Source organism: Ahaetulla prasina, chromosome 1, assembly GCF_028640845.1.
Source record: "Ahaetulla prasina isolate Xishuangbanna chromosome 1, ASM2864084v1, whole genome shotgun sequence".
In the NCBI taxonomy this organism is placed as follows: Eukaryota; Metazoa; Chordata; class Lepidosauria; order Squamata; family Colubridae; genus Ahaetulla; species Ahaetulla prasina.
Genome location: NC_080539.1, coordinates 10783304 through 10806306, shown reverse-complemented (window position 1 = coordinate 10806306; position 23003 = coordinate 10783304). Strand labels below are relative to the sequence as shown.

At 43.9% G+C, this 23003-nt stretch overlaps 1 protein-coding gene across 7 annotated transcripts in view; it reads left to right on the top strand.

The window, feature by feature from the left end:
* ACACA (acetyl-CoA carboxylase alpha) overlaps positions 1-11728 on the top strand; it is a 334336-nt gene extending 322608 nt beyond the window's left edge. For all 7 annotated transcript variants that reach the window (XM_058164168.1, XM_058164167.1, XM_058164172.1 and 4 more), the window contains 2 exons: positions 7318-7454; positions 8399-11728. In XM_058164168.1, coding sequence (XP_058020151.1) covers positions 7318-7454; positions 8399-8525 — 264 coding nt within the window. In that variant the 3' untranslated portion in view covers positions 8526-11728. The remainder of the gene's footprint in view (positions 1-7317; positions 7455-8398) is intronic.
* The last annotated feature ends 11275 nt before the right edge of the window (positions 11729-23003 follow it).

Genomic DNA, 23003 nt, shown 5'->3' with positions numbered 1-23003 from the left:
GTCTATCATATTTATCTATCTATCTATCTATCTATCTATCTATCTATCTATCTATCTATCTATCTATCTATCTATCTATCTATCTCTTCCTCTTCCTTGTGTGTGTTTGTTTGTTTGTTTGATGTCACCCTCCTAGCTATAAAACCAAAGATGTTGAAATCTTCGATTAAGATAGGATCTAGGAAAATACGTGGAATTTTTGTTCAGAGGTATAATTGACCTACAAGATTTTTTTAAAAAGATTAAAAAATTAGGAAAACATGGTTTCATTTATTGCAGCAGTCTTGATGCAGCTAATTCTTTCAAGTTCTGGAATCTGGGCTATTCTTGTGCCTAATTTTAGAGCAGGAGGGGAATGGTTGAATTTACATGGAAGCACAGTTTGGTTTTAACACCAAAGAGATTTTGGGTGTTAGAGGTTGCTAGGAAGAAAACTGTGTAATTATAAGCAGGCCTTATGCAGCAGTGGCTTTGGAAGAGAAATTTACAGGGAAAAATAATTAAGCTTACTGCAATATATCCTGAGCTGCCTAGAGAAAGCAGGAAGTAAGCCTCCATAGAAAAATATTCAGGTACTTAGTGAGGGAGACTGGTTCTGTTTGACTTGGTTTTGGTCCTTTATATAACAAATCCAGTTATTTCTATATCCTATGCCAAAAACCCCTAGTTTTAGTGCAACCAGTCAGACTATACTTTATAGATAGTTTCAGAACACAGCATTCATATTTTCACTTCCAGGTTTGTAAAGATCTACTTAAAACTAAAAATACAACAGAAATTTACATGTTTGTTAACTATGTCTGTTTGTCTATATATCATCTATCTATCTATCTATCTATCTATCTATCTATCTATCTATCTATCTATCTATCTATCTATCTATCCATCTATCTCAAATTCAGAATAGAGCTGGAAGGGACCTTGGAGGTCTTCTAGTCCAATCCCCTGCTTAAGCAGGAGACCCTATACCATTTCAGTAGCTGTTCAATCTCTTCTTAAAAACCTCCACGCACAACTTCTGGAGGCAAGTCATTCCACTGATTAATTGTTCTCAATGTTGGGAAGCTTCTCCTTAATTCCAGGTTACTTCTCTCTTTGATTAGTTTCCATCCATTGCTTCTTGTCCTGCCCTCTGGTACTTTGGCAAGTTTTAAGTTGACCACCTCTTCTTTGTGGTAGCTCTTCAAATACTGGAATACTGCTTTCATGTCACCTCCTAGTCCTATTTTTCTCTAAACTAACCATAGCCAAATCCGGCAACTGTTCTTCATACAGTATGTTTTAGTCTCCAGGTCTTTGATCATCTGAGTTGTTCTTCTCTGCTGTATCATCCACCCATCCATCCATCCATCCACCCGTCCATCCATCTGTCCATCCATATCTATCTATTGATCATCATCTATCTCTATTTAAACTACCATCTGTCTATCAGTCTTTCTGTTTGTCCGTCCGTCCATCCATCCATCCATCCATCCATATCTATTGATCGATCAATCAATCAATCTATCTATCTATCATCTATCTCTATTTAACTATCATCTGTCTGTCTGTCTATCAGTCTTTCTGTTTGTCTATCCATCCATCTATCCATCCATCGATCCCTGTCTGTCTGTCTGGGGGAAGCCAGTTTCGCTTCATGACTGCATGATTCACTTAACTTGAGTGATTCGCTTAATAACCATGGCAGAAAGGTAATAAAACGGGGCAAAACTCACTTAACAACCCTCGTGCTTGGCAGCGGGAATTTGGGGCTCAGTTGGGGCCATAGGTTGAGGACTACCTGTATGGTTATTGTATATGGCCGATATGTTTTTATGCTTTTAAAAACACTGCCCAGAGTTACACTGAGAGTGGAGTATCTAAATCTGATAAATAAAATAAATAAATTTGATCAACAAATAAAATTGTGTCATTTCCTTTCAGGCTGCTGCTTAATTTACAGCTCCCATCCTTCCAGTTTTTGGAGAAAGACCAATAGGTTGCTTCAATTTTGCTCATTGGAAATGAGCTGAGAGAGAAGGCTTCTGTTAGAATTCTCTTCCATTGGAATTCTCCCCTGTTGGAATTAAAACTCCCTTAGTGCCTTCTCTATCATGTTCCTAAATATCAGCGGAATTTTCCCCACCCCTGTTTTCAACCTGCTTGCACTTAGCAATCGGTACTTTCCAAAACTGGGAGCTGGCCGTCCTGTTTTAGAATTGGGGGGGGGGGGGAATGGAGTTCAAATTGAACTGGAAATGCTGCAAAAGAGTGTGTGTGTGTGTGTGTAACTTGCTTTCTGGAGAGTCCAGAGCTCTGGAAGATAAGGCCTTAGCAGCTTTCTTTTAACATATATGTATATATATGTATATGTATGTATGTATGTATGTATATGTATATGTATATATATATATGTTTTCTGAGGTTTTCGCGGGTGTTTGTATGTAGGTCTTTGGTTATTCGGGTTTTCTCCCGCGTAAAATTGGAAGTGTCTTGGCGACGTTTCGACGAAGTCTCATTCGTCATCTTCAGGCTTCAGCTTCGTGCTTCTGGGAGCAATGTTCTGGGAGCACGAAGCTGAAGCCTGAAGATGACGAATGAGACTTCGAAATGTCGCCAAGACACTTCCAATTTTACACGGAAGAAAACCCGAACAACCAAAGACCTATATACATACATACATACATACATACATACTTACATACATACATACATATATATATATTATATATATATATATATTTTATATATATATAAGCCTGGCATCTAGTTAGCTAATACATTACACCAATCAAGGAGAGTTATCTTAAGCCACAATTAATCTGCTCCCTGGCATATGTTGATAGGGAAGCATCATGCTGTTTCTTAATTAAAGGCAAACGGATTAAAAATGATTAATAAGGGTATTAAATATTCGTCTAAACTAAAGCTTTGGGAATCTTGGGCAAATCCTTGCTTCTCACAGGCCTACAAAGTGGCCGACATTTGCAAGCTCTGGCTGGGAGATGGGACAGCCAGCTGCTTCATCGATCATTTATAAAACACCTCGATTTACGTTGAAAGAAAGATTGTTTTTGCTGTAGTCCAAATAGACAACTCACCGAAACGTGAAAGAAAACACGTGGACCGTTTGGCAGAGTTTTTTATTTTTTATAATGAGCTTTGACCGTTGTGGATTTGATAAAGGCACCATCTCTATTACTTCACCTTGCTAAATTTTATAAGAAAATAACTGGCAGGGCAATTCTGTTCATTCGAACAAATCCTGTTCATTCAAACAAATTCCCTCTCTTTTAGGGGAACCTTTTAATTCTTTTCTGGAAAGAATCACAAAGCAGACGTATTGGAAAGGGGTGGAAGTTGAAATCCAAGTCCCTCCACCTTTTAAATCTTACGTTTTACCGTATTGATGGCATTTTAATTTTGTTGAGCATTAAAGTGCTGCTTACATCCTTGTGGGACCAAGAATGCTATAGCTTCTCCCAAAAATATAGCACTGTGAGAAATGGTATATATCTCCTGTCAATTAATATTCAGCTATCCCTTATTTATTTCTATTCTATTATAGAATATAATATTCTGTAAATTACATTATAGAATATTCTATTCTGTATTATAAAATATTAAAATATTTCTATTTTAACATCTCCAAAGTACCACATTTTTGCACTACAAGAATTTCTGTAAATGTCATCAGTGAACCATTAGCTCATTGAGATCACCAAATATAGTTAACATAAAACAGGGGTCTCCAACCTTAGTCCCTTTAAGACTTGTGGACTTCAACTCCCAGAGTTCCTCAGCCAGCTTTGCTGGCTGAGGGACTCTGGGAGTTGAAGTCCACAAGTCTTAAAGGGACCAAGGTTGGAGACCCCTGATATAAAATACTGTACAATCTATATATTATCTTTCAAATATTAAACAGGATAATAGAATAACAGACTTGGAGGTCTTTTAGTCCAACCCCCTGCTCAGGCAGGAAACCCTACACCATTTCAGACAAATGGTTGTCCAATCTTTTTTCAAAAACCTCCAGTGTTGACGAATCCACAACTTCCGGAGGCAAGTTGTTCCACTGATTAATTGTTCTCACTGTCAGGAAATTTCTCCTTAGTTCTTAGTTGCTTCTCTCCTTGGTTGGTTTCCACCCATTGCTTCTTGTCCTGCCCTCAGGGGCTTTGGAGTATAGCTTGACTTGCCCATCTCTATCTACCAGGCTTCCTCTCAGTTATTTATTTCGATTTAATAAATCCCATCCAAACAGAAAAACGCAAGACAGCATCTCCTCCTCATGTGGACTTCCATGCGGACCGATATCTTTTTTCCCCCTCCTCAAAAAAACAGTCTCACTTTATTTCTATTCTATTATAGAATATAATATTCTAAAAATTATATTATAGAATAGTCTATTCTGTATTATAAAATATTAAAACATTTCTAATTTAACATCGCCAAAGTATCACGTTTTTGCAGTACAATTTCTGTAAACGTCAATAGCGAACCATTAGCTCATTGAGATCACCAAATATAGTTAACATAAAATACTGTATAATCTATATCGGGGTCTCCAATCTTGGCAACTTTAAGACTTGTGGACTTCAACTCCCAGAGCAAAACTGGCTGAGGAACTCTGGGAGTTGAAGTCCACAAGTCTTAAAGTTGCCAAGGTTGGAGACCCCTGATCTATATTCTCTTTCAAATATTAAACAATATAGAAAGAGGATGAACAGACAGCCATTGTTATGCATCCAGGGTTGTCGTTATTCATTTATTTATTATCTGTCTGTATTGATCAAACTTCTTAACCGCCCTTCTGCCTTGTAGAGCTATGGGAAACACGGAAGGAGGAAGGAGTACAGGTAGCCAGTTCATTTAGTGACCATTCAAAGTTACAACCATACTGAAAAAAGTGACTTAGGGCCATTTTTCACACTTACAACCGTTGGAGCATCCCCAGGGTCACTTGACCAAAATCCAGACGCTTGGCAACTGGCTCCTATTGATGAGGATTGCCATGTCCCGGGGTCACATGATCCTCTTTTGAGACCTTCTGACCAGCAAAATCAATGGGGAAGCCAGATTTACTTAACAACCATTTTAATAACTTAACAACTGCAGTGATTCGCTCTAAAAACTGTGGCAAGAAAGGTCGTAAAACGGGGCAAAATTCACTTGACAATGGTGTCGCTTAGCGATAGAAATCTTGGCCTCCGTTGATGTCGTAAGCCAAAGATTACCTGCCTTAAATATGTTCGCCACATTGAGTTGCCTGTAAAAATAATAAAGGCAGGCTTATAAGAGTCACCTTGTGTGGTGAGATTGGCAGCAAACAAAACTTAAAAACAAATTTAAAACATAGCAATAGCACTTAGACTTTTATTTGCTTCTACAGCCCCTCTCTAAGCGGTTTACAGAGTCAGCCTCTTGCCCCCAACAATCTGGGTCCTCATTTTACCCACCTCGGAAGGATGGAAGGCTGAGTCAACCTTGAGCCGGTTGCTGTCATCCAAATTTTGAAATCTGCCTTCTTTTTAAAAACTAAATTCAAATGTGGGAATCCACCTAAAGTCAACTTATCCCTGCCTTATAAATATATCTGTGTTCCTAGAGACCTCCCGGTTGGGTTGCTTCTAAGGCTCGACTCACTTTATTTCTCCCTTATCCAGTGCTTTTGCCAGCCAGTTTTTGCGCTGCCGCAGAGTCACCAGGCCCAAGGGTCGGTCTTAAAGGGCCGGCAGATGTTTCCCGCTGGGGGAAAGCCACCCCCCTCCTCCTTCACTGGACGGGACAACTGGCGGCTATTAAATCATGATGGGAAATTCATTGTCATTCTGACTTGGACTTCATTAGCAATATAACAGAGAAGGATAGTGCACCTTTAAATGATGAGCTTTGGTGTTTAATTACCCAAATAAAATGACATAAATATGAATGAGCGCTAATGGTGGTACTTGGGGTTTTTTTCCCCCCTGGAAACCATTAACGATTCTTAAATGATTTGTAAAGAAAATGAAAGGCGAAGAGAAGCAGTGAGATGGCTATTAGGGTTCAAACACACTCCTGAATTATTACATAGTCAACTACCTAGCAAATACAGAGAACTAAATGATCTTGATCTTGCTACCTTCTGATTTTTCCACCCCCCCCCCCTCCTCCTTCTAAATTTACTGCTAGAGTCATTTCACCCCACGGCACGCGGCATTTTGATCTGATATTCATTAATTCAGAAATAGGGATTTGAAGGAGGGGGGTTTGGACTGGGTACATGCAAGAAAGACAAAAGATTTCGATTCTGCAGAAATTGCTAAGGTTATTTTTGCTCTCCTTCAAGCAAATTGCCCATGAGGACTAGCAACACACATGCTGAAAGCAGGGCCACCTGCCTAGCCCCCCTCTTTTTAAAAGGGGTCTTTAAAACAGGCCCTGGGGTAGAATGGGTAGTGGATCCCTTGTGGGATGTTGTTGCTATTGTGGATTATGCTTTTGATATTTTTTGTGTTTCTGTTGTGCTTTCTAAGTTGCTCAGAATCATAAGAGATTGGGGCGGCCTCTAAATCAGACAAATGAATCCATCTGCAATTGGAAGCTACAACATTCATCAATTTTATTAAAACCAGCTATCATTTCTGTTGATGCATAAATTATTCCTAGAAATTTGTACCGACAAAATTGAAGACTTTTCTTCCTCCTTCTTCCTTACTTTTCTTCTCCTCCACCTCCTCCTTCCTCTTCTCCATCTGCTTCGTCTTCCTCCTCCTCCACCTCCTCCCTCTTCTTCATCCCCTTCATCTTCCTCCTCCATTCACCATTCTTCCACCCTCCAAAGCAGATGTACCTTTCGTTTAATAGAAGCAGGAACAGTGTAGCTTCAGCACGCAAGTCAAAGTACATTTGAATGGAGTCGGCTAGTTTGTGACACACACACCCCTCATTGGACTGGAAGAGAGAATCAGAAGACCTAAGTCAATATTCCTCAACCGTGGCAACTTTAAGATGTGTGGACTTCAACTCCCAGCATGCTTGCTGGCTGGGGAATTCTGGAAGTTGAAGTCCACACAACCAAAAGTTCCCAAGGCTGAGAAATACTGACCAAGCAAAGAACGTTACCTAGTACGCCAGCGTCGCTTTGACAAAGTCAACGGAAGATTTTCTAGGGTTGGAATGGAGTCTAGCCTGAAGATATAAGAGGTTCTCCAGACTCTATCCAGACCTCTTTGGGAGTTGAGGTTGAATTCTTTGCGAGGACATTGAGTTCTCTGCTCCCTAATTACGGCCATTCTCTAACTCATGCCTTCCTTAAGCTAGTCAACAGCTCCAGTCCTCATTGTTTTTTGGTAGGCCTACTTGTGGGATAACAACAAGGACCTGGTAGAGTGGCTGGAGAAGCAGCTGGCAGAGGAAGAAGGCGCCCGCTCGGTGGTTGACGAGAACATCAAATACATTTCCAGGGACTACATACTCAAACAGATACGAAGGTAAGAATGCTATGCGACGCTCAGGGACCCTACCTCGTCCATAAATTTGAAATGTCAGTAGTCTACAGTAGTCCTCGATTTACAGCCATTCATTTAGTGACCGTTCTCAAGTTATAATGGCATTGAAAAAAGGGACACAGAACTGGTCGTCGCATTCATGACAGTTGCAGTATCCCCACAGTGATCAAAATTCAGCCGCTTGGAAACCACTTGGTATTTATTTATGATGGTTGTGGCATTCCCAGGGTCACCAGATCACCACTTGCAATCTTCCCAGCCAGCTTCTGACTAAGCAACATCAATTGGAAGAGCCAGAATTCACTTAATGACCATTTCTATTTATTTATTTAGAAAATTTATATTGCCACCTATCCACGCATGGATTACAAAGGCTTACAAGGACATAAAAACATATTATAGAAGAAATAAAAAGAATAAAAAGAAAAAGTAATAAAATAATAACCCCGCCGACATTCATACTAGCCATTTAATGGGCTCCATCCTATTCTGGGTTCCCCAGGCCTGCTGGCAGAACCATATCTGCAGGGCCTTGCGAAAGAGAGTGGGGGCCAATCTAATCTCCGGGGGGATGATATTCCAGAGAGAGGGAGCCACCACGGAGAAGGCCCTTCTCGTTCTGGGTCCCGCCAAATGTATCTCGCTAATGGACGGGACCCGTAACATTCCTTGCCTCCCCGTTCTAATGGGTCGGGTAGATTCTCTGCAGTGCAGTGATTTGCTTAACCATCATGGCAAAACGGTTTCAAAATCAGGCGCAGCTCACTTAACAACCGCCTTGCTTATGGAAATGGAAATTCTGGCCCCGATTGTCATCATAAGTCGAGGACTACCTGTACTTGGTGGATCTGACCGCAGAGCCGGGCTCTCCAGATGAAGTGTCTACCCAATCTGAGGTCACTGCTTCTCCTTTTTCTTCCTCCTAGCTTGGTCCAGGCGAACCCAGAGATAGCCATGGATTCCATCGTTCACATGACGCAGCACATATCGCCCACCCAGCGTACCGAGATCGTGCGCATTCTCTCCACAATGGACTCGCCCACCTCCACGTAAGAGGACGCCCCCCTCCCTCAATCGCGGAGGGCAAGAAGGGGCCGCTCGCCGCTCTCAACCCGCCCACAACGTGGACCTGCCAAGAACCGCTGGAAAGTGACTTTTTAATTATTATTTTTTTTTAAATACCAGACTTCGACGGAAGACGGCATGGCATCCTTCTAGTTGCAAAAGACTCTAGGAACGCAGCCCCCCTCCTCCTCGTCCTAAAATAATTTATGGATGCCACATAACCGTACCTATTTATTTAACAAGAAAGTGACTGGACCAATATTGTAACTAACGGTTGTCTGTACAGCACTTATCCAGATTATGAATGGTACTCTTGTACCATGAGGTCACGGAATTTAAAGGGTGGGTGGGAGGAGATAAGGGGTTGATGTCCGTGGTGAGCCAGTTTGTCTGTTCGTTAACATCCCCCCTCTCCCCAAACCCAAGATCCCTCTGGTTTCCCAACAGCCGTGGTAAACAGGGGCTGCTCCTCCTCGCCCCATTTTCCCCGGGGCCCTTCAGTTCATCGGCTAATCCTGCAGGAGGCGGGCATCCACCCCTCCTGAAGCAGCCTGGCGGGATCACCATTTCTGTGCCTAAAGGGAGACCCTCGGACTTCGTATAGCTCATCCCCCTAATCTGGAATGAGCGTCTCCTTCCGACACAGGGCAAGGACAGAACCCATTTTCCTTTTTGAAATGCGTCTCCCCCCCCCGGGCTCGGCTGGGCTCCCTCCGTACATTTGCAAAGCAGCCAGCTGACGCTTAAAAGGCAGCACAGTGCTTTCCGTGGTCATAACTACCAGTCTTTGGGCGTTAAACAGACCTATCCAGCAGCCCTCGGTTTCCCAGGGCGGGCTGGACCCAACCCAGCCCAGAGTGTCTCTCTTATGTCAGGTATCCTGCCTCTCTGCCCCATTCCTGGGTCCCAGCACAGAATAAGCCAAAAAGATTTTGGTTTGCTGACATCCCCCCTTCCCACCCCACCTGCTGGTTTACACACACACATACATACACTGACCGGGGATGCATCAGAGCATCCCTTTCCACTGCCCTCCAGCCAGGACAGGAAGTGCTGGAAGCTACAACTGGTGGGGTTTTTGGGGGGGGAGAATGTGGCAGATGTGTAGGACCATCAGCACTTAGTAAAATCTGCAGAGATGGGATTTTGGGGTTCTGGTAGGAATTAGGGGGCATGTGCCTTTCTGGGTGGAGAAAGTGTCTGGCCCACCAGCAAGATTTGGGATGCCATTCAGTTGGCCAAATGGTAGAAGAGCATTTCCTTTCTCCTTGCAGACACACCACACCTATAGCATGCAGCTGTGGGGCACACATACACACACACACACCCCAATTTTGGAAAGGGACAACTCTCCACAGCCAGCTCACAATTCAACCAATACAACAGTGAAAATTAATTTCAGCGGAACCGTTGCCAATAATAATGAAAGTAAGTCAATCCAGAAACACAAGAGTTACATTAATTTCCAATGAAAATGTGGCCACCGACAATAAAAGTGACTGAGTGGAACAATTAATTCAGCGTTGACTTGTCCCGCGGTGAGTTGGGCAAGGCGTGTTGGCCGCAGCGAGCTGTCCTTGACCCCCTCAAGTTGTATTGCTGATTCTTACCTGTGGGCCTATAGATGTGATGGGAGAGTCTACTCTACAAACACACACACCCCACACACACACACACCAACTCTCAGAGCCAGCCTTAGATCCAAGTTGGGAGGGGCAGTAATAAAACCCCCAGCCACTTTAATGTTCTTTCTAAACCAAGGATCTAATTTTTCCCTGCTTAAAAAACCCCAGCAGTTTGGAATTAATGCGATTGGCTTTTTTTTCCTTCCATAAATTGCAAAGTGCTAAAATCCATGCTGCTCAACGTAACACAGAAAGCGGGGAGGGAATTTAATTTGGGGGTCTGGGTTGGGAGGATCCTCATAGCACAGTACTAACCAACCAACCAAGTTTCACTAAAAATCAAAGACTGAGAATCTAGTTCCCAGGTTCTTTTTTTAACCTGGAAAGTGCGGAGTGTGTGAAATTAAAACAGCCCTTCGCTGTAGTTCAGAGAGCCCAGCCTTCTCCAGCTTCCAGGTGTGATGCACTAGACATCAAAAGCTTCCCCAAAGTTATTTCCAAAGATTACTGGCCAGAATGGACATCTTGGACATCTGGAGGGCTATAGTGACTTGCAGCAGGCTAAAACATCAAAAGGCACGTCATTTGATGGGAGATACAAAGCACATATTTTGGGCTAAAACTGGGTCTCCAACCTCGGCAACTTTAAGACTTGTGGACTTCAACTCCCAGCTTTGCTTTGCTGGCTGAGGAATTCTGGGAGTTGAAGTCCCCAAGTCTTAAAGTTGCCAAGGTTGGAGATCCCTGGGCTAAAATAACGCTGATCGACTTAGCTCATACTAACAAAAGGTTCCAAAAGAACAGGCTTGCTTATGGGACTGTGGTGGTGGGCTTGCATTTCCACCAGATTTTCCCTCCAGGGTTCAGCTCAGTGCCTTTCTTTTTTTTTTGAAACTCCCCCTCCCATTATTTGTTCATTAAAGAAAATAGATGTTCAGCTATACTCCAGGATGGCCCAGGTTCCAGAAAACACAAATGCATTTGAGATTTATTTTCCCCAACAACCGCCACAGAATCACATTGATCCCACAAGCCTTCCAAGAACCGACATAGATTCTCACGTCTATCTGTGCAATTTTTTTTTGGTCCTTCCTTCCCTCCTGCAAAACATGCGAACTGATCTGATCTGCTGTGTGCGTAAAGGATTTCTTGATTCCAGCAGCTTTGTAACCACCGGCTTAAGCCTGTCAAATGGCTGTTCCTTTTGACCCCACGCCGATTCTTTTTAGAGGCTGCAAAAACAACCACAGTGAAAAAGATGGCCTTTTCAATCTTGCCCTTTAAATTCTAGTCCACCAAAGTTTAAAACAAAAAATAAAAAATCAACACATCCTCACACAGGATTGAAGAGGGGAGGAGAAACAAGCTAAGAGGCATTCTGGGTGCTTCCTGAATCTGTTCGGTCCCTAAAAGATGGAGCGATCATTATGACTTTAGCAGGAATAAATTCAGACAAAACCTCTCGCTTGGAAGTATTAAAGTGCGTTTTGCTTTGGGAGAATTGTCAGGTCTGAAGTTGTTGCACTTACCTCAGTTTTCTTTTAATAAAACCAACAATCAGTTTTGCATCTGCATCCTTTGGTGTGACTTTCAGGCGTGAAGGGACCTTTGAGCAACAGTCGGTGATATTGAAATATATATTTCTGCTCCAGGCAACCTGTTCACTTAGAGCAGTGGTCACCAACTAGTGGTCTGCGGACCATTGGTGGTCCATGAGAAAATTTTGGTGGCCCGCAGCATACCTGGGGGGAGGAGCTGCTCCGGGATAAGCAATGGCCAGTCCTATGACTAGAGCTCTGGAATATGGGACTGGCCAGGAAGCTTATGGTGGGGTTGTAAATCTCCACCGTTGAGGGAGGTTCGTGCAACTTGCAACTTTGCAGTGCAGCCCTCGCCGGCCAGAATGAGGTAATGGTGCAAGGGGAGGTGGCGGTGCAGGCGGGCCAAAGCAACAGGTGGCGGGAACCCTGGGCTGTTTCTTCCCACTGCTGTAGCTTCCTGTTGGCTGAACCCACCAGTGGCTGCCCCTCACCCTCCCTTCCCAGTCACTCCTCACCTGGCAAGGGAAGGGGAGGGAGAATGGAGATTCGCTCCATATTCCAGAGCGGGAGTGAAGCTTCATCTCTTGCAGGAACTCACAGTCGTTTCTTCCGGCCCTTGTTGGTGCTCCTGCACCTCAGTCTCTTGGAGAGACACTTGGCTTCCTCTCAGCCCCAAGACACTGGCTAGCCCATGAGATGAGAGAGAGAAAGAGAATGAGAGAGAGAATCAGAGAGAGCGAGAGAAAGAATGAGAAAGAGTAGGAAAGAGAGAGAAAGAAAGGGGGAAGAGATGAGGGGGGGGAGAGAGAGACAGAATGAAAGAGAAAGAGACAATGAAAGAAAGAGAATGAGAGAATCAGAATGAGAAAGAGACAGAATGAAAGCGAATCAGACAGAATGAAAGAGAATCGAGAGAGAGAATGAGAGAATCAGAATGGGACAGAGAAAAACAGAATGAAAGAATGAGAGAAAGAGACAGAATGAAAGAGAAAGAGCGAATGAAAGAAAGAGAGAAAGAAACAGAGAGAGAATATGAGAGAATGAGTGGGAGAGAGAGAATGAGAGAGGGGGAGAGGGAGAGAGAGAGAGAGTGCCTGAAGGATCCCATCCTGTCACTGGGAGTCCAGGCACTTCAGCAAGTGGTGTGCTGGATTCGTATTAGTGGTCCGTGGGATTTAAAATTATGAACTTGGTGGTCCCCAAAGTCCAAAAGGTTGGGGACCCCTGACTTAGAGACATCCAACTCTGTTGCATGTTTGGGCTTCCTGTAGTGAGGCTAGCTTAGAAACACGAGTGCTGTTACTCAGTGAGCATCAAGTAATGTCATACTTAATAATTGAGATTCTAAGTCATCCAGGTCATGGTTATCCCAAAAGAACTTTTATCAAAAGGCAGCTGGATTTTTATTTTGCCTTGAAGACGTTTCTCTTCTCACCCAAGAAGGTGAAGAAGTTTCTTGGATGAGAAGTGAAACCTCTTCAAGAAAAAAGAAGAAAGTCCAGTTGCCTTTTGGAAAAAGCTCCTTTGGGAGGATCAAGCGGTGTAGTTTAGAAATGGAAACTGATAACCAGCCATGCAATTTAGAATAGAATAGAATAGAATAGAATAGAATAGAATTTGTTTATTGGCCAAGTGTGATTGGACACACAAGGAATTTCCAGAATCCACTAATCTCTACAGCCTCGGAGAACATTTTTGGAGAAAAGTCCCCATGTAAAAATCTCATTTGGTCAGCAGGCAGTAGGCCAAGTCCCGTAGGTTCCTCTCTCCTACTACATATAGGCAGACGCTTTATCAGAAAGCTGATTGGTCCGTGTGGAATCCTTGGTGCTCTGATGACATTACCTAGCTGGGCAATGAAATGTCTGCAAGAGAACCAGTAAGCCCAGAGAGCCCTGAGGACCTCTAAACTTCAACCCTGAGCTACTAATAGTCTATTGGTGTTGTGACTCCAGCCCCCAAACCTGGCCCCATGCCCGAAAGTGACTCCGAGAGTGAGGGGGAAGGGCCAGTAAGGCTTACCTCAGGAGCACCGATTCCATTGGCTTGGCTCCAGGAGCCAGAACCAGACCAGTCGGAGGATGTAATGAGGCCGTCATCCCCTGATTCCTCCCTTCCCCAGGCTACGCCTTCAGACCCAGCTGATAATAATAATCAAGCTTGGCTTGACCTGCGCTTCAGAAGATTAGAGAGGCGGCGTCATCAAAGGGAAGGGTGGGGCAGGGGCCCCAGCCCACAGGATATATAAGGAGCTTTGGGACTGCTCTCACTCCACGGGAAGCAAAGTTTAGCTGATCCGTTTCAAAAAGAGCTGAAAGTCTTGCTCCATGAGTCATTTGTTTGAACTTTGGCAGGCAGCTGCGATTTCTCTGCCAGGACTGATAAGAGCCGTGAATCCACTGGCTGAAGGCCAGCTCATGGGTCTGAAGCGGGGAAGGAGACAGAACAATTGGTCAGTGTTCTTCACCACTCCCACTTAACCCTCTAAGCTGAGTTTGTTCACACAAACCACATAAACATAGAGCAGGTGCATTCCTCAAACTCACTGTTTGCTTAGTCTTCATCTAGGTCAGTGATGGCTAACCTTTTCCGGTATCCAAAGCGCGGGTGCACGTGGCTGCATCCCCAAAATGCAATGCGCAGGCCTGTGCGCATGCATCCCATCCCTGTGCATGCATGTGAGCACCCCTGCATGCGCCCCTCCCCTCATCTTGCATGTGTGCCCCCCCGTATGTGCCTCAGTACATGTGTACACAGCCCCCTGCATGGACCCCGCCCCATGCATATGCAGGCATAGCACCCCCACACATGCCCCGCTCCCACACATGCGCGGCAGAGACCTGAAGACCAGTGGGCTGACAGGAGGCACACGCGTATACGTGGCGGAGCTGAACTGGGGTGACAACTCGCGTGCCCAAAGAGAGAGCACTGCATGCCAGCTCTGGCACACACATGCCATAGGTTCGCCATCATGGAACTAGGTTATTTTAAAATGGAGCTAGCCAGTTTGCATTGAGTAATCTGGAGAAAAGGCTGGGTGCTGCTCCAGTTGGCAACTTCAAACTTGTCTTTTTCTGGGCAGGTGAGTCCATCGACTCTCCTGGACGCTTCTTCTCCCTGAGGAATGTTCTACAGGGTCCTACAGGGTCTCCAAGGGCGTTCTTAGGAATCCAGCAAATTCTGCAAATTGGTGCTTGTCTTGCAATGAGCCAACTTGACTGGTAGCACACTGCAAAAGAGGGTGGGGCAGACAGCAAGAGAACACCTGCAGGCCCCCACAGCTGTAGGGCTTCTGCGCGGCTGTCCTTTCAACCAAGATACTTTGCATTTGGCTTGGTGGTTTCCATCTAAAATACAGTGGCCTAATGAAGAAATCAAGTGGGACATGCTGGCTCAGTGGCTAAGACACAGAGCTTGTTGATCAAAAGGTTGGCAGTTCAGCGGTTCGAATCCCCAGTGCTCCATAATGAGGTGAGCTCCCGTGACTTGTCCCAGCTTCTGCCAACCTAGCAGTTCGAAAGCACATAAAAAATGCAAGTAGAAAAACAGGGACCACCTTTGGTGGGAAGGGAACAGCGTTCCGTGCACCTTTGGCATTGAGTCATGCTGGCTACATGACCATGGAGATGTCTTCAGACAGTGCTGGCTCTTCGGCTTTGAAACGGAGATGCGTACCGCCCCCTAGAGTCAGGAATGATTAGCACATTTGTGTGAGGGGAACCTTTATTTCTACCTTAATGAACAAACTAACATTAAAAAGAGGAGTGTGTTGATGTCAGCTTTCAAGGTAATCCCGAGGGGAAGCTAAAACCATGAGACTATCTTCACAGAAACTTGCATGTCTGAAAGCACATCCCGCCCCCGCCCCCCATACCTGCTTTTATTTTCCAGAGAATTAGGGAGGGTTCCTTCTGAGATGCTTTCTCCACCTTCATCCCTCCTTTGGATTCAGGTTTCACTTACTGGATTGCTGTCAATCTTCTTCCTGTCTCTCAAGGCAACTCCCACACCACTGGAAAACAATACAACATCTGTTGTATTTCTCTCCCCCTCCACATTTGTCTAGACTCCCCCTTTTCCCTCTGCCTGCTGATGACTTAAGTCTACCCCAGCAGATAAAAATAGAATTGGAAGGGGAGACGACTTCCGGTGTCCAGCGGCAACGGACGTCTGGAAGGCTTCTCCTGCCTCCAGCGCCCGAATCCGGCCGCCGCCGAGGCCCTCAGGGGCCAGGTGTTCCGAAAAGGACACCTGCCGCACGGACGGCTCGCCAGGGGTCTCCCAGCCGACATACAGGACTGTGGGGACCGATGCTGGCGCGTCCTAGGCTTGGCGGGGTTTGGAGGCCACAGGCCGCGGCCATTATTTTGGTCGTCGCCTGGGCCGCTGTGCCCGGTGACACCGGGGCTTTGGATTTATAACTGCAGCAGCCTGGTGGTGAACAGGGAACGGAGAAGAATTGAGGAGGAGAAGGGAAGGGAATATCGGTGGCGTGGTGGAGTGCTCCGGTGCGGGGGTTTTCTCCCCTGCGGTTGGAAGGAGCACGAGTTATTCTGGAGAGGGGAGAACTTAAAATAAGAAGATTGGCGGTTTTGTGGAGCTCTGGAGAGAAGAGGTGATGGAGAAATTTAGGAGGGAAGGTTTGAGGCCCCCCCTCCTTCTGGGGAACAGTGGTGGCGTCCAGCTTCCGCCTTCACTATGAGAATTTTGATGACATCACTTCCCTTGACTTCCTGGTTGACTAACTGTACTCTGGACTCGTTGCTCCTGTGAGTGCCCCTGGTGGATCCGGAGGAAATTACAAGGATACTGTGCCTGCCTGAGGATTTTGTATTTTTTTTTCCTTAATGGCAAAGGTCAGAGACCAACTGCTGGAGAGATGGAGAATTTTGGAAAAGTTATCTAATATGGACAAGAAATTGGATGAAATAAGAGCAGAAATTGTGACTATCCAAAAGGATTTAAAGGATACTCAACAAGTTTCAGCAGAAAACAAGCAGAAAGTGGAAGGTTTGGAGGGTGAGATGCGGGCAGTGCAGAAAAGAGAGGAGACGACAGGCAATGCTGTGCTTGGACTACAGATGGATAAAATGTCTTATTTCCTTAGGTTTCAAAATTTGGAAGAAGTGGACCAAGAAGACTTGAGAGATGTTGTGACTAAATTGTTGGGAGAATTTCTTGGGAGAGGTGTTGATTTCATGAATTGGGATGTGGATCGAGTTTATAGAGTTAATTAGCAATATGCACGCACGCATGCAGTTCCCAGAGAGGTTCATGTCAAATTTGTGAGAAGAGGCGAGATGAAATTCTTAGAAAACATAGGAGTGGGGCACTGATTTACAGGGGCAGGAGATAGCCATTCTGAGGCAGATTCCCAGACAGGTACGTGAAAAAGAAAGAAATATTATTTTTGTCAAGCAAATTGTACCAGAAGGAGTGGGCTTCAGATGGCTGATGCCAGAGGATTGATGATTTTCCGGGAGGGCATTACGAAAAAATCAGTACAATTGCGGAGGCTACGGCCTATGTGGAGGAACACAAAGCCCTCCTGGAATCAGATGACCCAGGAATTGAAGAAGGGGAGGTTATAGATCATGGGCGGAGCGGCTGCGCTGTTGCGGCCCTGGAGTTGGGTCAGGCTGAACCCAGAGTTCTGAGATCCAAAACTAGGAAGTGATAAAGATATTTGGGATTGTGTTGGTTTTCCTTATTCTCTTTAGTACGATATTCTGTTTATTCTTGACCCTTCTTTATTACGTATTTAAAATTTGTAAACTTAGCTACTTCGTGTTACCTGCTTGCCATATGGCTGTTGTATGTGTTAAAAAATTTGAGTAAAATTCTTATTTTAGATAAGAAAAATGAAAATTTACCATACCTGATATGTATTTGTATAAACCTTTTTTTTGACTAATAAAAACTTTTTGAATAAATAAAAAAAAAAAAAATAGAATTGGAAGGGACCTTGGAGGTCTTCTAGTCCAGGGGTCCCCAATATTGGCAACTTTAAGTCTTTTGGACTTCAACTCCCAGAATTCCTCAGCCAGCCATGCTATAGGTTGGATACCATGCTGTCTGGCTAGGGAATTCTGGGAGTTGAAGTCTGTAAGTCTTAATGTGGCAAAGGTTGGAGATCTTTGTTCTAGTCCAACCCTCTGCTTAGGTAGGAAACCCTACACCACTTCAGACAAATGGTTATCCAACCTCTTCTTAAAAACTTCCGGTGTTGGAGCATTCACAACTTTTGCAGGGAAGTTGTTCCACTGCTCAATTGCTCTAAATGTCAGGAAATTCCTCCTTAATTCCAGGTTGCTTCTCTCCTTGATTAGTTTCCATCCATTGCTTCTTGTCCTGCCTTCAGATGCTTTGGAGAATAGTTTGACTCCCTCTTCTTTGTGGCAACCCCTGAGATATTGGAACACTGCTATCATGTCTCCCCTAGTCCTTCTTTTCATTAAATTAGACACATATAGATAAACTATAACTGCCCTGAGAAGTCCCATAAGGGAAAATAGTTGCAACCTGTAGAAGACTTTATTCTTCCTTTCCAGGGAAGAATACTTTACTTTGCTAAAAGTAAAGCCTTATAACATAACATAACATAACATAACATAACATAACATAACATAACATAACATAACATAACATAACATAACATAACATAACATAACATAACATAACATAACATAACATAACATAACATAACATAACATAACAAACATAACATAACATAACATAACATAACGTAACATCAGAGTTGGAAGGGACCTTGGAGGCCTTCTAGTCCAACCCCCTGCCCAGGCAGGAAACCCTACACCATCTCAGTCAGATGGTTATCCAACATTTTCTTAAAAATTTCCAGTGTTGGAGCATTCACAACTTCTGAAGGCAAGTCGTTCCACTTATTAATTGTTCTAACTGTCAGGAAATTTCTCCTTAGTTCTAAGTTGCTTCTTTCTTTGATCAGTTTCCACCCATTGCTTCTTGTTCTACCCTCAGGTGCTTTGGTGGACAGCCCCGCTCCCTCTTCTTTGTGGCAGCCCCTGAGATATTGGAACACAGCTATCATGTCTCCCCTAGTCCTTCTTTTTGTTAAACTAGACATACCCAGTTCCTGCAACCGTTCTTCATATGTTTTAGCCTCCAGTCCCCTAATCATCTTTGTTGCTCTTCTCTGCACTCTTTCTAGAGTCTCAACATCTTTTTTACATCGTGGCGACCAAAACTGGATGCAATATTCCAAGTGTGGCCTTACCAAGACATTATAAAGTGGTACTAACACTTCACGTGATCTTGATTCTATCCCTCTGTTTATGCAGCCCAGAACTGTGTTGGCTTTTTTAACAGCTGCTGCACACTGCTGGCTCATATCTAAATGGTTATCCACTAGGACTCCAAGATCCCTCTCAAGTTGAGATCCTGCTGGTTTCAGAGATTCATCTGTGCAGTTTTCTTGGCAATAACACAGAAGCAAAGGAAAAAGAAAAGGAGAGGAGAGGAGAAAGAAGAGGGGAGGGGAGAAAAGAGAGGGGAGAGAAAAAAAGGGGAGAAAAGGGGAGAGGAGAGAGCGGAAGAAAAGAAGAGAAGAGAAGAGAGGAGGGGGGAGGAGAGGAGAGGAGAAAAGAGAAAAGAGGGGAGAGGAGAAGAGAAGAGAAGAGACGAGACGAGAGGAGAAGAGAAGTGAAGAGAAAAGACAACCATGCCTACAACATGGGGACTGGGGAACTCTGGGAGTTGAAGTCCTCCCATCTTTAAAATTGCTACGGTTAAAAAACATGGGGACCGATAAACTAATAGATTTACCCAAGAACAGTTGACTTCACCTTGTGTGGCTGAGTTCCATAGATTAAGATCATTAGGTCAAGCGCACGTGATGTAATTTGTATGCCTTAAGTTTTGCAAAGGCTGCAGGCAGTTATAGGGACAAATTAAAATTCTATTTTGCCTCCCAGTTTCAGGGGCCTTCAGGGTGTCTGTCGAGCGGACGGTGAAAGCAGCCTCTATACCACCTAATGCAAGGAGGGGGGCTCCTTTTGAATGGTCTCTACCTTATTTTTTTTCCCCACTGATGCTTCGTATCCAACAAACCCCCACCTCTTCACATTCAGAGAAAGTGGGGGTCGCCAAAACAATTTCATGCATTAAAACTGCTTCACAAATGGCTGCCCGAACTCACATCGCCATTTCCCTCACCGCTACTCAATTGAATTTAATTGCAGGTACGGCTAATGGAACAGTTTTCCCCCTACTAGGTAGGTTGCATAAATGAACCTGTTTACCCCAAACTGATGCTTTTATTTTATTTTTCACACACACACACACACACACACACACACCCCTTTCTGCCAAAACCGCTAGGAATCAGCACCTTCGACAGCTCCAGCCCAACTTAAACCGGTATGAAACTGAGATCAAATCCAGTTGATTGGCATGTTTTTTTTAAAACACAGATCATGTGTGTGTGTGTGTGTGTGTGTGTGTAGGTCTTTGGTTATTCGGGTTTTCTCCCATGTAAAATTGGAAGTGTCTTGGTGACGTTTCGACGAAGTCTCATTCGTCATCTTCAGGCTGGTGTTTACAGCCCGTTTTTGCTCCTAGAAGCATGAAGCTATAAACACCAACCTGAAGATGACAAATGAGACTTCATCGAAACGTCACCAAGACACTTCCAATTTTACGTGGGAGAAAACCCGAATAACCAAAGACCTACATACAAACACCCGCGAAAACCTCAGAAAACAAATATATATAGCAAATATATATATATAGCAGTTAAAAAGGAAGAAACAGCTGCAGTCACACATTGCTCCCAGAAGCACGAAGCTGAAGCCTGAAGATGACGAATGAGACTTCGTCGAAACGTCGCCAAGACACTTCCAATTTTACGCGGGAGAAAACCCGAATAACCAAAGACCTACATACAAACACCATGAAACCTCAGAAAACAAATATATATATATATATATATATATATATATATACATACACACACACACACACACACACACACACACACACATATATATATACATACATAAATATGTGTGTGTATTTGTGTGTGTGTGTGTGTGTGTGCGTTTAAAAAAAACATGCCAATCAACTGGATTTTACCTCAGTTTCATACACGTTTAAGTTGGGCTGGAGCTGTCCAAGGTGCTGATTCCTAGCATTATATATATATATATTATGTAAATAGAAGACTCAAAGAGATGCCACTCTTGACCCTGGACATTCACTAGCAACCAATATTCATATGTTTAAAATACCCAGAAGGGTATCCCCAAAGTGTAAAAGCTCTCAAATGTCAGCAGATCAAAGTGCGATCATCTTTTTAATTTAAACCTTTTGTTGCCTCAGTGATCTTAAGAGAGGCACAGAGAGAGAGAGAGAGAGAGAGAGAGATCAAAATAAAGCTGAAACAAAAACAGCTGCTTTGTAGTTGCGTTTCACCCCCCCCATTCCTCCCCCCAAAAAAAACCTCTCTCCCTCCCTCCTCCACCCTTTGCTTGAGTCCCTTCTCTCAATTTAGGCCGTGAAATAGGTCAGCTCTATTACCGATCAGCCTTCCCAGAAATATTTAAAACAAATTGAATTGCACACCCAATACCCATCACAATTATGCCAGCCACAATAACTAAATTAGCAATTCAACAAAATAATTGGAAATGCGATTCTCTCTATTCCGAGGCTTCCCCGAGGGCTTTTGCCAATCGGTGGGGGGGAAACTCCGCTTTACTAATTCAGAAGCTAATTAGAGCCACACTTGTAAATGAAGTTGTTTGTCTCCAAGTTGAAATTCGGTCCCCGCTTTTATTTATTTATTTGTTTGCAATATTTTGGGTGGGGGGAGGAGAAGTTGCCTTTCCTCCTTATACCCATGTTGGAAATATTTAAAAAACAACAACAACAACCCACCAACCCTTACAACTGGCTAAAATAATTTAAATTCTGTTGGTCATTGAAGATCTGAAAAGAAACATTTTTATTGAGTTATGCCTGTATTTTCCCTCGCTCTTTAAAAAAAAAAAACTTTAAGCCTACTGACTTTGCCTTTCAAAAGGGTAGATAATGACAAATGACACGGTTTCAGCCGGAAAGAAGCAACCTCATCCCAAATCTCCAGGGCCAAGAAAACAAACAAAAGCTCTCCAGACTGTGCACATCTTTGGAACAAAGTTGTTCAGCGGTTCGAATCCCTAGCGCCGCATCACGGGGTGAGCTCCCGTGATTTGTCCCAGCTTCTGCCAACCTAGCAGTTCGAAAGCATGTAAAAAAATGCAAGTAGAAAAATAGGGACCACCTTTAGTTGGAAGGGAACAGTGTTCTTTGTGCCTTTGGCATTGAGTCATGCCGGCCACAGGACCACGGAGATGTCTTCGGACAACGCTGGCTCTTCGGCTTTGAAACGGAGATGAGCACCGCCCCCTAGAGTCGGGAACAACTAACACATATGTGCGAGGGGAACCTTTACCTTTATCTTCCAGGGAGAAATGGATAGTTCCCTTATTCCATATAGACTCATGGGACTGGTGTAGTGGTTAAGGCACCAGGTTAGAAAGCAGGAGACTGTGAGTTCAAGTCCTGCCTTAGGCACAAAAGCCAACTTGGTGACTTTGGGCTAATCACCAGGAGACACTGAATTCTAATCCTGCCTTAGACATGAAAGTCAGCTGGGTGACTTTTGACCAGTCCTTCTCTCTCAGCCCAACCCACTTCACAGGGTTGTTGTTGTGGGGAAAATAAGGAGGAGGATATGTTGGATCAGATTGCCACTTTGAGTTATTTGTAATGATAATAAAGGCGGGATACAATTAAATAAATGAATGAATCCGATGACTTTGAGCGCTTTAGAAAAGACACACCAGAGTTGGAGCCTTACTATGTTTACGCTCTTCCCTGAATCAAAACTAGTCAATACTGGCTTGTTAAAAGCGGCCCAAGATTATGAGGTTTAACGCATGGCTCAAGGTCGGGGAAAATCCAGAACACAGTTTTCGACAAACAGAATGAAATACATCAATGGTACTGACATGCATCAATTTTCAACACCATAAAGCAACCAAGCAGAGGCTCACATAACGATTTTGTAAAAATAAAATAAAAATGTTTAAATCATAACCACTTTACTTCGGGACACTCCAAATGGCCATAAATGCGGGCCAGTTGCCGAGTGCCCAAAATGCAGTCACATGACCATGGGAAGGAACTGTTGGAAATACAGAACCAGGCCGTGAGTACCTTTTGGGGATTTGTCATAACTTCAACCAGTTGCTAAGTGACCGTTCATAAATGGAGAACTA